At 43.2% G+C, this 19,317-nt stretch overlaps 1 protein-coding gene across 1 annotated transcript in view; it reads right to left on the bottom strand.

Annotated features, from left to right (window-relative positions):
- LTBP1 (latent transforming growth factor beta binding protein 1) overlaps positions 1-19,317 on the bottom strand; it is a 476,077-nt gene that overhangs the window by 160,515 nt on the left and 296,245 nt on the right. Inside the window, exons 9-11 of the mRNA XM_045287025.1 lie at positions 13,067-13,189; positions 5,557-5,724; positions 1,441-1,668 (exon numbers count right to left, since the gene is read on the bottom strand). Coding sequence (XP_045142960.1) covers positions 1,441-1,668; positions 5,557-5,724; positions 13,067-13,189 — 519 coding nt within the window. The remainder of the gene's footprint in view (positions 1-1,440; positions 1,669-5,556; positions 5,725-13,066; positions 13,190-19,317) is intronic.

Below are 19,317 nucleotides of genomic sequence, written 5' to 3'. Positions count from 1 at the left end.
TGACCCAGAAAGGTCACACCCTCTGGAGCAGGATTTGGACCAGGGACGATTCCCTCCCCCCAGTGCAGATTATGAACACTATAAACATCTGGCTAGAGCATCCCAACGGGGCAGAAGACCAGATGGACCAACACCGTCAGAGCCAGGGGAGGTCCCACCTGCTGTGCCTGGCCGGGAGACGCTCAGGAAGCACAGGAGTGGGGTAAAATAGGCTCGAACACACAGTGCTGAGAGCCCAGAAAAACAGATCTGACAACCAAGGTGTCGTCCCTGGGTGGGATGCTAACTGAAGGAGGGGAGGTGTGAGCCCACCCAGAGGTGCCTCAAATGAAGGCCTGGAGATCTACTTCCCAAAAGACCAGCACCTGACAACCCTGGAGCTCAGTTTGACTCTGAAGCACCTGGGGTCTCTATAAGGCAGACTGAACTGCACAGCCCCTGGGTTTTGTTTTGACCATTGCCTTCTTTTACTGTCTGGGAAGCTCCACACCTGAGGACCCTGCCTGGTGACTTAAGAATCAATGATGAAAAGGCAAGCAGAGCTTTATTAGAGTAAATAAATACTCGGTAATAATCAAAGGTTTTCGTTCCTTCTCTCTGGGGGTGAGAAGGGGTGTGGTAACAGAGACAATGATCATAAACCAGTTTATATCAGGAAACCGGGATAGTGCAGATCCCTCTTTCTGAACCCCAGAATGATAGGCATCAAGTCTGCTGTATCCACATTCCCTGATTGCGATCAGACCTCAACCACCGATGGGGGAATAGGTGCTCTGGGGTCATAGGTAGCATGATGTGTGGCATCTGGCAAAGCCTATCCCCTTTCTGGGTGAACTCCGGGATCTTCGGATTCACTCTATCCTACCTTCCTTTCGTCCCCCTTCCATTAGCTCTGATCGGCCACTAGACCTTCTTACCATGGAAGCTCAGTTGATGTTTTTAACTTTTTAAGCCTTGTTAAAAATTATTTCTTTATACTCTCCAAGACACAAAATGAATGAGGGCTACTACCTGGAGGATTAAATCACTGTCCAAGACTAAACACCAGGAAAGCAAGGTCACAGGCAGGCATCGAGACAATATCCTGAGATGACCATGGACTATCATTACCTTTTAGATAAATACTGTTTTAGAACAGTGGTTCTCAATCGGGAGCATTCCCACACCTGGCCCTGAGATAGCGGCAACATTTGGAGACCTTTTGGATTATAACATCCTGGGGTGGGCTTTCCACTGGCACGCCCAAGCTATGAGAGCAGAGATGCAGCTCATGTCGTCCTACGATGCCCAGGAGACGGTCCTCCACAACAAAGTCTTGTCCAACCCCCTATAAGAGCCTACAAGGTCAAGCTTGAGAAACCCACTTCTAGAAAGGCACCGACAGAGCAAGCAAAGAACAGGCATCGAGAGCCAGAGTTCACGACCCCTTTCCCATCTCACCTGCTGGCTCCGCCACTCCTGGCCTGTGTTCCCGGGAGAAGGTCAGGGCCTCCACTGGCTCTTCCTTTGCTGGGAGAGGTGGAGGATGAGTACTTTTAGCAACAGGTTGAGTGGTCTGTGGCTTGACAAATACAGGTCCTTTACCTACATGGTGATGGATTGGTCTGCGTCTATGAACGCCAGAAACTGTATAACCCATTCCACCAGGACAGATTTCCTTAAAAGCAGCTAGATTTGGGATGGGAAAATATTCCTTTTAAAAATCTAAACATGCAAAGCTTATACAGAGGAAAATATCATGCTGAATATCTATTAATAAATCATCACTTACATAGTTACATTCAAACACTTCAAAACAGATGCAAATATGCTTACATAGCTGTTAAACTTTAGGATTTACAGCAAAAACAAAAACAATCCTTTCTTACTAAACATTTCTCATTTAATTTCTTACCCTAGCCACTTAAGAGGTATCATAGATATGTTTTTGTGTAACATGTAAATACATCAGCAACCAATTAGAAGATATTATAGTATATATTTCATCATATTAGGATAAGTCAAAGAGTATTGCTACAACATTTTAGAAACTCTTATTAAACAAAAATATCAAAATGTGAAGATACTATCCCTTGACACAGCTTCCATCTCTAGGTCTCTAGGTCTCTACACTTCTGACGGTGGTCTTTTCATCTCGCTAGCCCTTCTCCAAAGAATTCTATGCTTTTCAATTTATGCCATGCCAAAATAACACCCATGACCCTCAAGGGATTCAAATTAGACTCCTTTTCGTTGGTCTTTGAATTGTGGGAACAAAAAGAAGTCGGAAAGCACCAGGTCAGGGCTGTGGGCTGCATGTGGCAAGGTATCACAATGAAATTCTCCTGTGACAGTCCTCGCTACCGGTGATGGATAAATAATATCTCTGTGCAATGGTCGGAGAGTTTTCTCACCAGTGGAGTCTTTGATTTTCTTAAAACTTCTTCATAACCCCTCTGTCCTGTGCGGTGCAGGATCCCAACATTCAGATGCCGCATCTCCTGAGCGGACTCTCTACCTAGGACTTCACTGGCCCAGGAGATTATTGGAAACCACCATTCGGACTAGATGTTGCTCTCTGGATTATATTGGTGAAATCCATTTATTATATGACCCATAAAATCATCCTCGTTACCTTTAATCTTGCTTTAATTTCTACTAGTTTAACTGGAAAAGATCAGCTCATGCCACACTTTTGGAACCTTCACACCGAAAGCTTGCTGAGGTCAAGATGTTCCCTTACAAGAGAAAAGGCTGAACGAAGGGAGAGCGATCCCATCAGTGGTAATTTCATGCTCTCCATCCATCGAGGTCGAGGGTCTTGCCTCTCTGGGATTATCTCTTGATCCATCTAGAAATTGTTGTTCATTAGGGCAACATTCCCTTAATCAGGGATCTGGGAAGATGACCACTTAATGTTTGTTAAAATTCTTATATTAGCCCAGCTTAAAAAATAAATCCTTTCCCCTGGCACAAAAAGAATCTTTTCTTAAAAAAAAAAAAAAAGTAGTGTCTTGAGACTAAGACAAAGTGCAAGACCGAGAGAACGTGTCTGCAACTGCTCACTGATGACAGAGACATGCTTAAACACGCTTTGTTCGGAGTCAACCTGTGCACGTATGAATGGGAACCCCAAAGGCAATACTCTTCGACTTACCCTTGTATGTTACGCTATCTGTATGTTAGGAGGCCTTCTACTAGAAGAGATATTTTACATACTATATACATCGTATGCTATATGTATAATATCAACAACAACACATCAGGCTGTCTCCTTTTCCCCCAGCTTTGGGAGTCATTCATGAGGGATCGACAAGGAATTCGGTAACTTCTCCCTAAGCTAAGAAGATGAGCAAGAAAGCTAAGACGAGAGCATTAAAAAAGAAATAAATAAAACCAGTGCTCACGACTCGGGGAAATGAGGTGCCGAAAGAGTCATGATTTGTTTTGGTGGAAGAAGCCAAGGGGTTCAGCCAGAACAGTGTGATCCACTGACTTAGGGCTTTGGCTGAGGAAGGGGTGCACAGGGGCAGAGTTTTGAAGAGATGGTCTCAGAAGAGTGAGCAGGAATCAAAGAAAGGAAACAGCTAAAGAGGTAGTAGGTAGCAATCAAGAGAGAAAAACATGCCAAATGAGGATGCAGTTGTGTTCAAGGGACAGGAGGACTAGCGAGCACGAGGCTGACCACAAGCACCGTGCCAGCTGGTGTACTCACTGAGAGGGCCAGGAGCTAGTCTATGCCCTGGAATCATATCCATGCCAGAAATGGTGCTGCAGGACCCTAACTAATCCCCATTCATTAGCAAAGGAGAAAGACAAAGATGGGGCAGCGGCATGTGGCTGGGGAGAGGGGGAGAAAAACACCAATGAATCCCTTTGAGGGTGGTGTGGGGGGGGGGCAGTTAACCCAATATGGCCACCAGGCAGCATAGGGCCAACGTTTTATTTCCACTTCATATTGGAAAGCAGCCTGAGTCGTTTCTCATTTCCACTGAACAAGAGATCTCCTACTGAATGGCCTGGACCTAAAAATTACCTTTTAATAAAACTAAAACTCTAAAATCCTCCTTAAAACGTGCTGAAATATGGTTTTTCCAAAGATCACCTAGAATGGAACTTCATTCTTACATTTCATTAGAAAAGGCGATTCTGAATCGAGAGCGGATATCCCAGATGAAAATGTGTTCTTCTACCAAATATTGAAGTATTCCTGGGTTAAGTATTTAATTGCCTTAAAACTTCACATACACAAAATTTGGTGAAGCCTCAAATGTTGTCCTTGGTAGTATTTTCAAATTCAACTTTTCAATTTGGGGAGGAGTGCCGCCAAAGTATTCAGCTGTTGCCCAAAAGGCTGGCGGCTTGACACTCATCCGCAGCTCCTGGGAGAAAGATGGGCAGTGGGTCCCATCAAGATTTACAACCGCGGCAACACTACGGGACAGTTCTACTCCATCCGATAAGCGACGCTACGAGTCACAACTGGCTCAGCATTGGTGGCTTCCTTTTCATTCACCATCCTGATTTATTCTCGTGTACAGGGTTTTACAAGTCACGAGAGAAACGTGCCTATGAATCATGAATATCGTTTGTTTGATTTAGCGTTTACTTTTTAAGAACGCATCTATTGGATCCCACAAGAGGGTACTACGTGGGGCTTCCTGAAGTCGCTCAGTCTACCAATTTAACACCACCGTTGTATTTGACTGTACCTTGCGAGTTCTTTCTGATGCCAACCACCAACAAATGTAGACCATGACATTTACATCTAACCCCTGCCTGCTATGTTGCTGCAGGACACGAATGGTCACTCTGAGAGTCAATGCACTACCCAGGTAAGAAGAACCTGAGGGAATACATTAATTGACATGTTTAGGCCTACTCCCTCTGATGAGCTCATGCCCAGCATGTGCACGGTATGATGCGCTTTCTTGTCTTCTGCTCACCCCTGCCTGACCTGGCTAGAGAAGGGGGTGACTCAGTGGTGGTGGGAAGGCCCTTGGAGAGACAGATTTATCCACTCGGAGCATGAGGCAATAGGCAATTAGCCCCCAAAGTGAAGAAACAGAATCATCTTTTTTAATATCCATCTCCCCATGGACGTTTATCAAGGGCAGGCTCGACACTGAGTAGTGCACTGTCACAGGATAAACTCAATCACGACTACAAGGCTCTGGGATCCAACTGAACACACTTGAGCACAACGCTCACAAGCAACACAGGCAGCACAGGTGGCACAAATGAGCAAATGGGCCCAAGGACAGCCACCGCCACTGGGAAAGTCAAAGCCCGCAGAGCCTACCGTTCTCTCTACACTTGCAACCAGGAGGCCCAGAGGCCCAGCAACTGAGGTTCGTTGTGATGGCTGCTCTTAACATTCACTGGGAGTCTAACGCTACACAGACATGAGCAAATGTATTTGCCTGTGACTCTTTCTCAGGGGCTCGACCTTGCATGTTAGGATGTCCTTGAATGGGATGAGAACACGCTGTGCTATTAAAGCATCACTTTCACATCAGAAGGCAAAAAGTGCCCAGGTTGCCAATGTCCCCCAGAGAGCCTGTTTGTGTGTCTTACCTGTGCCTGGGAGGGGACATTTCTCACAGTGGGGGCCCCAGGCCTTGCCCACGCTACAACAGCAGAGCTGCTTGGTGAGGTGAACAGACAGAGGGTGCATACACTGCCTTCCGTTGCTGACCAGTCGGTAACAGGGCCCTTTCTCTTCAGAAATCACAGGGGGATCCGCTGAAGCAGAGAGACAAGGCCTGATGTCACACAAGAAACTGGCACAGATCCACTTTGCACGTAACAGTCAAACGAAATCTTGATTTCGAGTCTGGGCCAGAAGCTACCTTTTGGAATAAATCTGCCTAGACTTGGGGTCGCCTTTCTAAGTACAGCTATTTTTTCAGAGCAACCTGTCTCCTGACAGGGATAGTGCCCCCCACTGGTGGGTCCCTTCTTCCATTTTCGCAAACACTAAATTCAGTCTGGGTGCCTAACAGAAGAGAAATATTTTCAGGAAAAATAACCCCACCTACACAAATAAACGTAGTCACTGTTGATCAAAGTTACTTCCCTTGTTTGGTTTCTCTTGAGAAGCCCCAAGAGAGGGCGCTGCAGGATGGGAGCTGGTGGATAACCATCCTCTGCTATAAGATCAGGAGAGAACATGGTAGATGTGACAGGGGATGCTACACGCCAGTAGCTACTCTTCTCACTTTGAGGGCCATGAGGCCAGTGAGCGGTGAGTGAACGGGGGTGGAACTGGGCAGGAAGCAGCTTCTGACTTGCAGCGTCTCAGCATACAGGTCCCTCGTCTCCCCAGACAGCACTGGGAGCAGGGACCTATGATGTGCTTCGCCTCTCAGAGAGCACTGCAGAAGCCCCCGGGGTCACATTCATGAGACGTCTGAGCCCTGATCCTGATCCCTGTACTAGAGATCCAGGAGATTTACCAGGTAAGTTGTCATCAAGGGGATTCTGACTTAGGGTGATCCCACAAGGGTCAGAGTAGACCTGTGTTCCCCAGGGTTTTCAAGGGCAGATTGTTCAGAAGTAGATCACCAGGCCTTTCTTCCGAGGCACCTCTAGGTGAACACTAATCTCCGACCTTTTAGTTAGCAGCTGAGCATGTTAAGCAAACCATTGCACCACCCAGTGTCTCCAGAGAATATGTGAGTTCGTGAATATATGATTTAGACACTCCCACCAGCACACAGCCAAGTATGGTGATAGAAGGATGCACTGCCTTCACGAACGTCACTTCGTCATACAAACGTGGAAAGGCCAGACAGGCGCTCATCACTGCAGAATCAGGCCGAGTGAGACGTGCCCCCTCTGGGTCCCTTCTCCCACTCCAACCAAAGTCATCTGTTCTATCAATATCCAAATGAGGTTCTTCTCTTGCCCACCCCCCTACACTACCTTCCTACACTTTTGTTTGGTATTAATTTTCATTCCTCCCATAGGAGGGATGCCTCAGCTAGATGCTGGCAGATGCAAACTAGTTACCTTAAAATACTGGTGCACAGTGGAGAGAGCAAACACTTAGAACCTGACATGCCTGGGCTCCAATTATGGATCTGTCACCTGCCAGTAAAACAACCCAGGACACTCACATACCTTCCTGATCCTCAATTAGCAAAGGACAGGCTCAAGGACTCAGATTAAGGACAACGTATGCAAAACACATGCGAGTCAACACAAAGCACATGTTAATACCTGTTGCCTTGTGGAGTCGATTACGGATCATAGGAATCATAAGCATCCTGCAGCAGCTACTCTCATTGATGGTAAAACAGACGTACCCACACTCCCCAGGGCACCTGGACCCCGCCGGACCCCATTTCAACAATGCTGACGCGTCAGTGTTCAGTTGCTAACCAAAAAGCTAGAGGTTTTACATCACCCAGTGCCACCTCAGGCGGAAAAAAGGTCTGTCAATATATTCCCCAAAACTCAGCCACTGAAAACTCAGAAGACAGCGTCAATGCCAAGGCAACTCTTTCTTTAAAAAGGATGTTCAGAGACTGATCCCACAGGTGAATCAGGGACAGGGGTGGGGAACTGAAAGGAAGAGACCCGCATGAGTAGTGGGGTGGTAAGGGCAGCTCTGCCCAGAGCTCCCAGAAGAGTGCCATTATCCAGCAGTTGGAGGATTTACTCTTTCCCTCCCCGACCCACTGGCTTTCCAGAGTCTGTACAAGTCAGGCAAGATTCAAATAACATTTACGAGCCTTGTTGTTATCCTCAAAGGGTTCGGGAGTCCCTGACACATGTGCCTATGTCTGGATGTTGCGTAATCTTAAGAATACACACACAGTTTTCGCATAATCAGCTCACAAATGGGTTTGGCTCCAAATTGTCCTTTCCAAACTGATTGTTTGGAACGTACAACACATTATTTCCATAGAAACAATGTCAGATCAATCCACAAGAGTCTACTTTATACTTGGCGGGAATTGATTATAACACTAATCGTATTAGTGTTAGTTCTACGTCCCAGGAGCAAGGGCTATGCATAGCAAAGTGTTGTCTCAGGTCCTGGACATTGACAAACTGTCCCTTTGGCTCCCTTCCCACTTCGTTCCCCCTCCCTCCTTGTGTCCACCTCTCCAATCACTCTTATAGCCAGCATCCCCCTAATACTTACCCTGTTCCCCTCTCTGAGTCTAATTTGAAATCAGTTACTATGCCTGTTCCCCAAGTTAAATCAAAACTTCAAATCACCAATTCAGTGTCTTAAGGGATTACCACATGAATGTGAGAGTAGATTTTTAAGAAGCGGATCACTAATTTAAATGAATCTCTGGTTGTTGAAATCGGGCACGCAATTACCTGGAAAGGAAAGTAGATGTCTAGCAAGCTACATTTCCTAATTATCTTACCCTGAAAGGTTTCTATTTTCAACGTTTTTTATCCCTGCCCCCTCCCCATAATTTCCTACCCCAAATATTCTCCATAAATTCTGGAGCGTCCCAAAGCACATCAAATGGTGACTTTAGGAATTGGGAATAAGAGAGGAGCACTATTGGCTAACAGGGTCATCAATAAGGCCGTTGTCGTTCAGTCCTGGTTCAGTCTTCGGATCATGTTCTAACTGCACAGTTGGCTCCAAAGACTTAGTCTCGGAAACTCACGAGAGCAGTTCTACACTGCTCTATGGGGTCACCGCACATCAGTACTGACTGGATGGCAGTGAGATTTTTGGGCTTGTTTTTTAATTTTAATTTAATTTCATTTTAATTCTAAAATATAAGAATCCTGGGGGAAATGGGGAGCTAACAATGCGTACAAACATGAAGAAACTGTTCTAGAATTGACTGTGGTGATGGCTGCACAACTACTTTTAATGTGTTTAAATCATGGGATTGTATGATACAAGACTTGTACGTCAATAAAACTGTTCAATAAATAAAACAGAAGAATAACAACACAAAGCGAATGGCAATCTTGTAAAGATTAGATGCGATGCTCCAAAGTGCTTATCGCACTGTTTACCACGTACTAGGTGGACAACCCCAAATTACCATAGTTATTAGAATTGTTGCGTGTCTAAGAGAACAGTGTTACTAAGGACAAAAACAGCAGTCAAGAGTGAAAATCAGTTTCAGAGGGAAAGCAAGATGTATAAATTCACCCATTTTACTTTGTAAAATATGATTTAGAATTGTGCTTTCCTATACTTTAGGCACCAGGCACATACTGCTACTAAGATTGCATTGAAATTAAATAAATTTCATATCTCAGTCACATTAGACACATTTCAAATAGCTACCTGTGGACAGTGACTGTGATACTAGATCGCAGAGATACAGAATGTATAGGGTCACGATTACAGAAAGCTCCATGGGATACCATTTGGTTACTAAACTTTTCCTACAGAGTTTAGTAAGTACTATCTTTTTCTATAAAGATAGTAAATGATCTCTGCTAGCTATTCAATCCTGCCCTTAGAGCAAGAATGGAATTCTAGGCAATATGTCATCAATGGGTTTGCCTGTGCTCCAATAAAACTTTATTGATAAAAATGCATCGTGGATCAGATGTAGCCCACAGGTTGTAGACTGCTTTTTGTGACAGAGTGGAACCCTGCATTTGGGGGCATAATCCCAGTGCACAGCTCCGCTCTCAGTGACACATTTGTGTGATTTTGGAAGGCTACTTCGATTCCTAGGCTCAATCTTCCAATGTATGAAATAAGAATAAAACTCGTGTGAACAGACTGATGGAATTAAAAATAAAAGCACACATATAAAACTGGCTTAAAATGGATGTGCCCTACATCATGGGGCTCCCATACCCATGGCCCACGTTCCTACACATCTCTTCTAACCCTCTGTGTCCGTCAATTAGCTCCTAGTTCAGGGATCAAGAAACCATAAAAGACCAAAAGTTCTGGCTCAAAATTATTTTATCGGGGCCTTTTCTATGGGGCATATATGCACCCACCCTCACAGCTCCCAATCTGGAGCTCTTGAATTCCTAAGGAAAAGTAATCGCCCTGCCGAAAGCCAGAAAGGTCTTTCGACTCTGTGGAGGTGATTGTCATTTTTCTCAGATGGGACGGACCAGTCCTTTCCTCGTGACAGAGATAGAAGAAGACTTGCAAAATGGGGCTGCCGCACCCTAAGGCATAGACAGAAAAGCCAGAGGCCGGGAGTGCCAGCCTCTTTCCACCCCGTCCTTGCGGCGTGGGTGACTTGGCAAGGAGAGCAAGTGAAAATGGTTGCAACCTTTGGCTGGAGTCAAGGGATTCTGAGGGTGTTCGCCTCAGTGCATTGGAAAACGGCGAGCGCTTCCCGCTGGCTCCTCAGCCCTTGCCAAGTGTGTTTCTTGGAGTTCCCAGCGGCAGCCCCACCCTGGACGGCCCACTGGACGCCCCAAACGCAGGCTGCCTGGGAGCAGATGTTGCTTACATGCTCACGCGGCTTTCAGGCCGCCCAAGGATTTCTCTGACCAACGACAATTCGCTCAGTGTCTTGTATTTTGTGTGTGTGATCTTTGGACCTAAGCTGCTCACCCAAAGATCGGCAGTCCAAAACCATGTAAAGAGTTTCTACTCGTGCAAAGAGTTAGTCTCAGAAACTCACAGGGGCAATTCTGTCTTGTGATGTAGAGTCTCTCATGAGAGGACACCAAATGGATGGCAATGTCTTTGGTTTGAATAACCTTCTTTTGGGTATCCCTCGGGAGTCCTGGTGCAGGGCAAATCGTTAACATGCGCAGCTGCTAACTGAAGGGTGGCCAACAGAAGCATGGTGACACTCACTGAGAGCCTGTTGGAACACAGTTCTACTCTGGCACACAGGGGTCACCCTGAGTCAGCATCAACTCGATGGCAACTGGGTAATGGTTGTCCTTTTTCTACTTCTCCAGGGACTATCAAGTGTAGTACAAATCAGGTTGCTTGTCTTTCTTATTCCATTAACACTGCCTTCCCCCCTGATCCTACCCACCTATCTTCAGACTTCCCCAATCTGTCCTCCAAAGTATAGTTCTCCATCGGTCAGACTGGATTGGCACGAGTCCTAAAGGAACTCTACATATCTCTGGGATTTTACAAGTGGTTAAATCTAAAATAAATAAATCTGCCCACTCAACACTGGTTATGCGCCCAGGTTTGAACTTCTGACTTCAAACTGGAACATTTAACTAGCACCAAATGATAATGCTTATCATTTCAGCTTTTGTAGCTGAACCATAAAATTGATTTATTTACTTTTCAAATAAGAATGGGTGGTTGTTTAATAAGTTCAGCATTATCTGGGCAATGACAAGAAAAATAAATTGCTAAGGAAATGTGCAAATGTTTCAAAAATCTTATTGGCAGATTTCTACAATCTTATTAAAACCTGGATGTCTGCCCTTAACGCTAGACATTGGAGCTAGTCTAAGTTTAATAAAACATTGTATGACCAGCCTGCATGGTTTGTCCAATCTGTAACCTTCAAGGTAATTATTTTAACAAGATTATAAATCAAATTATTTACATGGGGAAAAATACTCCCAACAATTACGCAAATGCTTGATAATCTTTTACATTTCAATTACAAACCTATTAAAAATATGGACTCTGGTAACTCAAGTCAGCCAGAAACTATGCCAAATGGCTATTGTCAATAGGATGATTTTTGGCTTGACATTCCCAAATCCTGGCATCAATTTTCAAATGCACCTTGTATGTAAACATAAGAGCACTGTAATCAGGTATCTGCCAGTCTTATGATTAGAACTGTTTATAAAAAGGGCAAGGAAGAGAACTTACGTGCAAAGTTTCCTAATCTGCATTTGGCAGTTTTCAAAGAAAAACAGTAGTAATTAGTACCTGCTCCAAGAGATTCAACAAACTCACTTAAATTAACAAATGAGACTGTCAGTTTTATTTTACTATGTCTGTATTTCATCATCTCCTGGCCTATCACCTTATGCCACAGAGTTCAAGGACGATGCATCATTAAGAAGAAATGATCGTAGTAACCTCTTGGAGACATGACTCAATCACGCAGTAAAGGTAAGTAATGTGGGGACAAGATAAATGCAGTTTAACACAGACCAAAGCCACATTCCGAATACACAAGTAAGAGAGACCCTTAACAGGTCAGAAACTAAGACAGGATTATTTGTTAAATGATCTTCACCGATTCCCACCAAAAATATAAAGCTCTAATTATATAATATTAAAAATCTGCCAAGTATTTTTCTGACATTTATAGTCATGGGCTTATGTGACGGGAAATAAGGTAGCCTTACACACTACATGATCAAGAGCTTTATATCTAACATACATTCATCTCAAAAAGGCATGTGATTGATAGTATTTACACTAGATTTGTGTGTGTGTGTGTGTGTGTGTGTGTGTGTCTGTCTGCGTGGGTGGGTGGGGGTGGGGGGTATCTTTGGTGACACTTTATTTTCCAAACCAAAATTAACATATGTGGTTTGATAGAGGATTTACCCCCTCTACAAAGTATAATGATAATTTTTAAAAAGTTAGATGCAGCATTCGTAAGACAAAAGTTATAATTTATGGAGAATTTCAGAGGTTTTTTGAAGATCATAGGCTAGAATATTTTAAATTAGAACTGAATGAGCAAATGTGGGATCGAAGGCCTTGGTAACTATTTCCCAGGCTTTTCCAACTGAGAAAGCACAGTGAGACATCATTCAGTCACATTCCAGTGACTCAGAATTTGGAATAATTAAAGACAGCAGCCAGAGCAAAAGTTACCACTGCTTAAACAAGCCTTAAAACCCTCATGAAAAGCAGACCCAGTATCCTCTCCAAAGTGCTGCGAGGAGTTGATATGCTAGTTTTTGTGAAATCTTTTCTTTTCATTGAAGCATATTGCCTCAGTACACTTAATTTCTACCCAAGTTTTCACTGTCACATTTTTCTGATTATAATAAAGATGCCTTTTGGAGAAGTTTCCATAATATAGACAGACTTATTTTACAGTATCAGACTAGTCTCCTCACTCTTTTCACATCAGTTCATCAGGATCGTCTGCATCTTTCCTGTTTGGGGGATGAACCCCCAAAGGCTTCTGATCCAAGAGAGAAACAAAAAGCGAATATTACTTACGGATGCAACTTGAAAAAGTAGGATCCGGCCCAAAGCCCATTTTGCAGGTGCATCTGTAGCTGCCCATGGTATTCAAACACTCACCATTAGGGCACACACCTTGTAGCTGGCATTCATTAATATCTGCAAGAAAACCCAATTACGTTACAAGAAGGAGACACGTCTTGTTGAATACGTCCTGGCTATTAAGTGCACTCACTCTCTACAACGATATTTACCTCTTAGTTATAATAAAAGATGCTTGAAGGTGTATTGCAGGAGGCACAAATGACTAAAGCAGAACCAATAAACATTTATAGAATGTCTGTAATGTGCATAATAAATATTTGTCACATATTCCCTATGTGCCAGGTTCTGTTCCATGTGCTCGGGATTTACTAGCAACGAAACAGTGTTGATGTATGCTTGGGGGCAACAGAGATTCACTGGTAGCCTTCTCACCTTCCAGACAGCAGATCTATTACACAGGAAGCACCTGGCTGTCAGTGGAGGCTTGCATGTGGTTACAATGCTAAACACGTTTCAATGGAGCTTCCAGACTAAGATGGACTAGGAAGAAAGGCCTGGTGATTTGCTTCCAAAATATCCGCCCAGTTAGACCCTATGGATCACAAAGGTCTGATGTGCAGTCACCCAGGAGCGGAGGATCAAGGGGCAGTGTCCTGTTACCTTGTGCATGAAGTCCTCCGGCATCGGCCAGTTTGACATCAGATAACAACAACAACAGTATGTGCTAGGCATTTGGGAGCACACAGGCAAGGCCAACACACTCCTACTGGCCGGAAATATGTATGTATAGCTTAGCTATACATACAAATAGGTGAAACATCAAGGAAATGAAAAGCAGTTCAAGATACCACAGTTAAGGAAGTTAAATGACAAAATTATCCATGTAACAGTGAGAGTCACTGGAGGCAGTTAAGGTAAGGGGGGCGGGTTGCAGTGTTCAGAAACAAGTCAGACAAGGCACACACCTTGGGGCTGGCATCGGGGTGTTAAGCAGGAGGAGCTGGAAGTTTGGGGAGAAGCAGGATGGCCGGGAGGGGCAAGGGGAGGTTGGGGAGTAGCCAGGGAATTATCTATGTGGGGAGACACTGGATCATGACCACAGAAACTAGGGACAGGGAGGGCCTCATGACAGTGTGAGGCAAACTGCTGGAAGGTAAAAAGGTGGAACTGGAGCTGGACAGGTAGGAAGGTTGGTTAAACCAGGTTAGGTTTGGAATCAATTTTATTAAGAACATGGAGCTGTACTAAAGGTTCCTGAGCAAAAAGAAAAACCAAAAAAAAACCCAGATGCAATCAAAGGCAAGCTGCAGCAAAATCCATCTGGCCAGCACATGGTTTGGTGAGAAAGAGACGGAATTTGCTAGAAACAGTAATGTAGTATGAGATGGAACACAACCGGTTGGTGACAGCAAAGTTGTGGAAGAGTCAAGAAAAGTACTGGCCAGATACTTATTTTAAGAATACAATGGATAGTTTGTACATGGTGTTTGGTCAAATACCACCACAAAGTAAGAGAAGGAGTCAAAGATAAGCAAAGGGGCTTCTAATCTGAGAAAAGAGAAAAAAGGCTTTGTGGAGGGAGGTCATGGGTGGCAGAGGTCACTTTTACACTTCAAGGTCACAGTGAAGTGGGATACTTGTAAGGGGTATCAGCAAACAGCCATGCTCTCTACACAACTAGATAAAGGCAATCAGAGTCACCAAACTCTACTGAACTGACACATGACACGTTACATAAGTTGTTGCCACACTAAGGTAATTACAGAAGAACCATCAGCATCTAATGATCCGTGGCACAACGGGTTGTGAAAAGGAAATATAAAAATGTGAGATTTCAAAAAGGAAGGTCATATAGACATTGACTGCTCAAATGTGACTAACTGAAAATGAAAAAAATGGGATTAGTTATAAATGGAAAGTGAGTACTCATTTATATTCTAATCAGCCTCTAAAGCTTAAGAGATAATAGCTGGCTATTAGTGTTTCCATTTCAAGTTAAGCTTTACTTCCTCTAATCATTAATTCTTTCACAACTTTTCTGAAGACCCTAAAGCATTAATTTTCTAAATTTTAAATAAACACTAATGGCAATACACTAGTAATAATATCTTCTTATATAAGGCAAAGGCCCTAAACAAACAAATGTCCATTGCCAGAGAGTCAATGCTGACTCATAGTGACCATACAAGACACAGTAAAGCTGCTTCCTAAAGTTTCTGAGACTGTAAATCCCCAAGAGGGCAATCTGCCTCATCTTTATCCATTTAGCTGCTGGCGGATTTGAACTTCAGACCTTGAGGCTCACAGCTTAACACACAACCCACTATGCCACCATGATTCCTCAAGGGCAAACACAGTCCTCAATAAATCAATATTGGCTTCTATTTCATGTTCTAGATTGATATACTTAACATTGACATATCTTACCCAACCCACGATCATAATTTCAATGAAAAACGATGACATTCTCAGCCACATTTACATGACAACAGATTCCTTCACCGAATAAACTCATCACTGTTCTAGCCTGAATTCGGTTGGCTATTGGTACAGCTAGACTAGGCATGGCACAGTTTATGGTCCAGCACCTGACCAGATGATTCCTCACCAGAGCGCATGTGCTGTAATCTTCTCCTTAACTCATTCCACTTAAGAATACCACCAGGAAGGACCAGGAGGAGTTACAAGTCAAGTGGAGGCTCACATGGTACCAGAGAAGCCCCTATCATATGTCCCAACTCAAACCCAAGTTTGGGTAACCAGCTAGTTGTGGTCAAAAGGCTCGCCAGAATTTCCAATCTGATGCTTCTCTTCATCCCCCACTAAGGTCTGGTTACTATACTTTTTTCCTCCCTCTCACGGTAGGTATGTCGTCCTGATCATGAATTGTACCTCTACACATTTCATGGTCACCCAGGCCTTTTCCTTGTGTGGGGGTTTCTATAACAGCAACATCTCAGCCTCGCTGTAATTGCCAAATTAAGGTGAAGTTTCCCCACTACAAGTACATTTCCACTTTAAACCTCTCCCTCTCCTTGTACACTCAAAGGCACCATTGTCTCAACCACAATGCCAAAGGAAGGGAGGGCAGGAATTATGAGTTTTCAAAGAAACAAGTGGTATAGACAAGAAGGAACTGAAAATCCACGAGAAAGGGAAATCACGGAAGACTCTTGGTACCACCTCTATTCTAATCACCTTGTGCCAAGACCACTACTCTCACCACTCCCCTCATTCTGGCCCCAGGACCAACAACAGGACCGTAACAGACTTAGACCTGTTTCCTTCGACTGTCTCAGTTTATTCTTTCATGTTTATAACGGCCCAAAATTAGAAATGTACCCACATTTCTAAGATTTCTCTTTTAATTTCAATGATCAATCTTAGGTGTACAATGACATGCATGATTCTTAAACAGATACATATGTGTTTTCAGGAGTGCTACACTAGCTCGCCATTTGACGCAGTTCCAACATTTCAGAAGGCTCCCGTGTGTCCTTTTGTAGTCTCCATGCCCCCTCCTAAAAGGTTCACAGTCCCACCACCATAGCTTAGCCTTGCAGGCTGTTGAACTTTCTATAAATGGAGTTATGTGGAGATATATGATTTTGATGTATATCATTTAAAGGGTTCCTTCATTATTATGCCTGAGAGTTTTATCAAAGTTGTTATGTGCATAAGCAGTTCATTATTTCTTACTGTTTTATTTTATTTCATTGTGTGAGCATATTAAAATTAATCTACTTGACTGCTGATTGACATTTCAGCTTCCAGTATCGGGCTATTTTGCGCAATGCTGTGTGAACATGTCTTTTGGTAGAAGAACATGTCTTTTGAGTATTCATTTCTCTTGAGTATGGATCTAGGAGATTATCTGGGTCACCAGAGAAGGCCCATGTTTACTTCAACACATTGCCTAACAGTTGTCCAAAGCAGTTATGCCAATTGACACTCCCATGACCAGTTGTTCCATATACACACCAACTTTACTGCATGTCTTTTAAATTTCAATCATTTGGGGGGTTTTAATTTGCCTATCTTCACTAGGCACGTGTACATAAAACATGGTCTTCTAATATAGAAATATATATGTATATATATATTCTAAGTTAGATTAGTTTTTCCTTAGCACTCAGGGACAGTTGCTGGTGGTCCTCCAAGAGGGATGTACCACTTACCTACAGGTCTTTGGAAGTCGGGCAATCACCAGGGACACTACACATTAAATATGTGGCTTAGACCACTGACAGCTGTCTGGCCAAAAATGTCAGCAGAGCCCCCATTGAGAAACACATTGGAGGAAAGTGTGAGCTTGTAAGACATGAGGGCCCATTTTGCAGTGTTGTCGTCTGAGGAGCACAATCAGACAGAGGTGGGCATTGACTACAGCGAGGAATTGAAGGGTTTTTTATTCGCTTGAACTTAGGACATTTCCTAGCTGCCTCGCAGACCGTGCCTTAGTGTCAAGAAAGCCAGGAGGCACTGCTAGAAACCAAATAGGACACCGAGTCCCAGCACTGTAATAACCGATCAGGATCCTGATACGATTCATCAGATACAAATATGCACGATGTGCAGCTCTGTTCTGCGATGCCCTGGGCAATCTGCAGCCCTGCTTTAAATAAGCCAAACTCATTGCCATCGGGTCAATGCCAACTCATAGCCACCTGACAGGTCCGAGTAGAACTGCTCCTGGGGGTTTCTGAGACTGTAAATCTTCAAGGATATAGAAATCCTTATCATTCCCCCACAGAGCTACTGACCCTACTATTAATATACCACTGAGTAATCCACTATATGCCACCCGGGCCAGCTGCTTAAAGCAAAGTGGTCCCTTTTAATGCTTCAAATTCTATGCTAAGATGGCATGCATTTAAAGGGTTCTATTAAGAAAATTTGAAAATCACTGATTTATAATATCATTTCTGTGACAAATCATGTTCTGAGTTGCAACCACTCACTGAAAATTGAACTTTGGACATCTACTGATAAACAGCAAACTTGCTTATATGCAAAGTCTAAAAATCAACAGGCATTCTCTATTGCTTGACTACTCCAGTCTTCTAGTCCATGCCTTGTTTCTGGAAAGGACACCATGTGGATAGGTAAATTATAGCATGCACATGTGTGTGTGTTTTAAACCATATCCTCCAATATTTTGCATTTAAACCCTCAGAAATAATAAAAATGAGCAGGTCTATTTTGAATTAATTGGCTAGATAAATGACTTACTGAGGTAGTCACGTACTTTTAAGACCTTTCTAAATATGATGAAGGAAATTAGAGACTCACAAATACATCAAGAACAAAACACAGGCTAAACTGGTGATGCTGTACCTAGATAATCTGAAATGCACTGAGTCCACCAGGAAAAGACTCCATCAGGTTTAGGAACTGGATAGAGCATGGTTGGCAAACTAAAAATTATAATTCTATTCAGACTTCAATTCCTAAGGCTATTTTCATTTTAAAAAATCAAATAAATACTTCTGACTCGATTATATAAATTTTATAAATAACTTGTGAATATCCAAAATAATTGCCTTTCAGAATCTCACAATATTATAAGGTCAGTTAATCTCCTTTAGTGCATTCTAATTAAATCAAAATTATTTTAGTCCTTAGTTTAAAAAACAAATGGATAATCACATGAATTTGCACATTGTTCTTTCTCTGTAGACCCTTTAATGTTTCTGAAAAACTATGGAATTCTTTCCTTTGACAGAATGTGCTGGCAGTGTATAAGGCTAAATTACTGAGTTGAAGAATGCTGCTAAGATGAATGGCAGAAAGATCTAGCATTTGAAAAGAGCCACGCACCTATTCCCATATCTCCACATGAGTTGCTGTGCGAGGGTCTAGCCAGGATTTTAACAGAAGCAGCAGCAGACACAAGGAGCAAATTCATATATCTATCTTCATGTGGTGTTTTTGAATGGGTTACAGCTCACAGAAAGGAGATCCCGGTACTTCTCTTACTTAAGTAGATTTATAGATGATGCCACCTCATTTTCTGAAAGCCAAAAGGACTCGAAGCACTTACTGATGACGATAGAAGACTACAGTCTTCGGAAATGGAACACAAATCCATGCAAAGAAAACCAAAATCCTCACGATATCATGATAAACAGAGAAAAGACTGAAGTTGTTAAGGATTTAATTTTGCTTAGATCAAGGTTCAAAACCAACGGTAGGGAGAGGATGGGAGGAATGGGAGGGAGTGACCAAGGTCAAGAAAACCG

Source organism: Echinops telfairi, unplaced genomic scaffold, assembly GCF_000313985.2.
Source record: "Echinops telfairi isolate 266 unplaced genomic scaffold, ASM31398v2 ScPeMD7_10;HRSCAF=50, whole genome shotgun sequence".
NCBI classification, from domain to species: Eukaryota; Metazoa; Chordata; class Mammalia; order Afrosoricida; family Tenrecidae; genus Echinops; species Echinops telfairi.
Note: the sequence above shows the minus strand (reverse complement) of the source record. Positions and strands in the feature narration are given on the sequence as shown.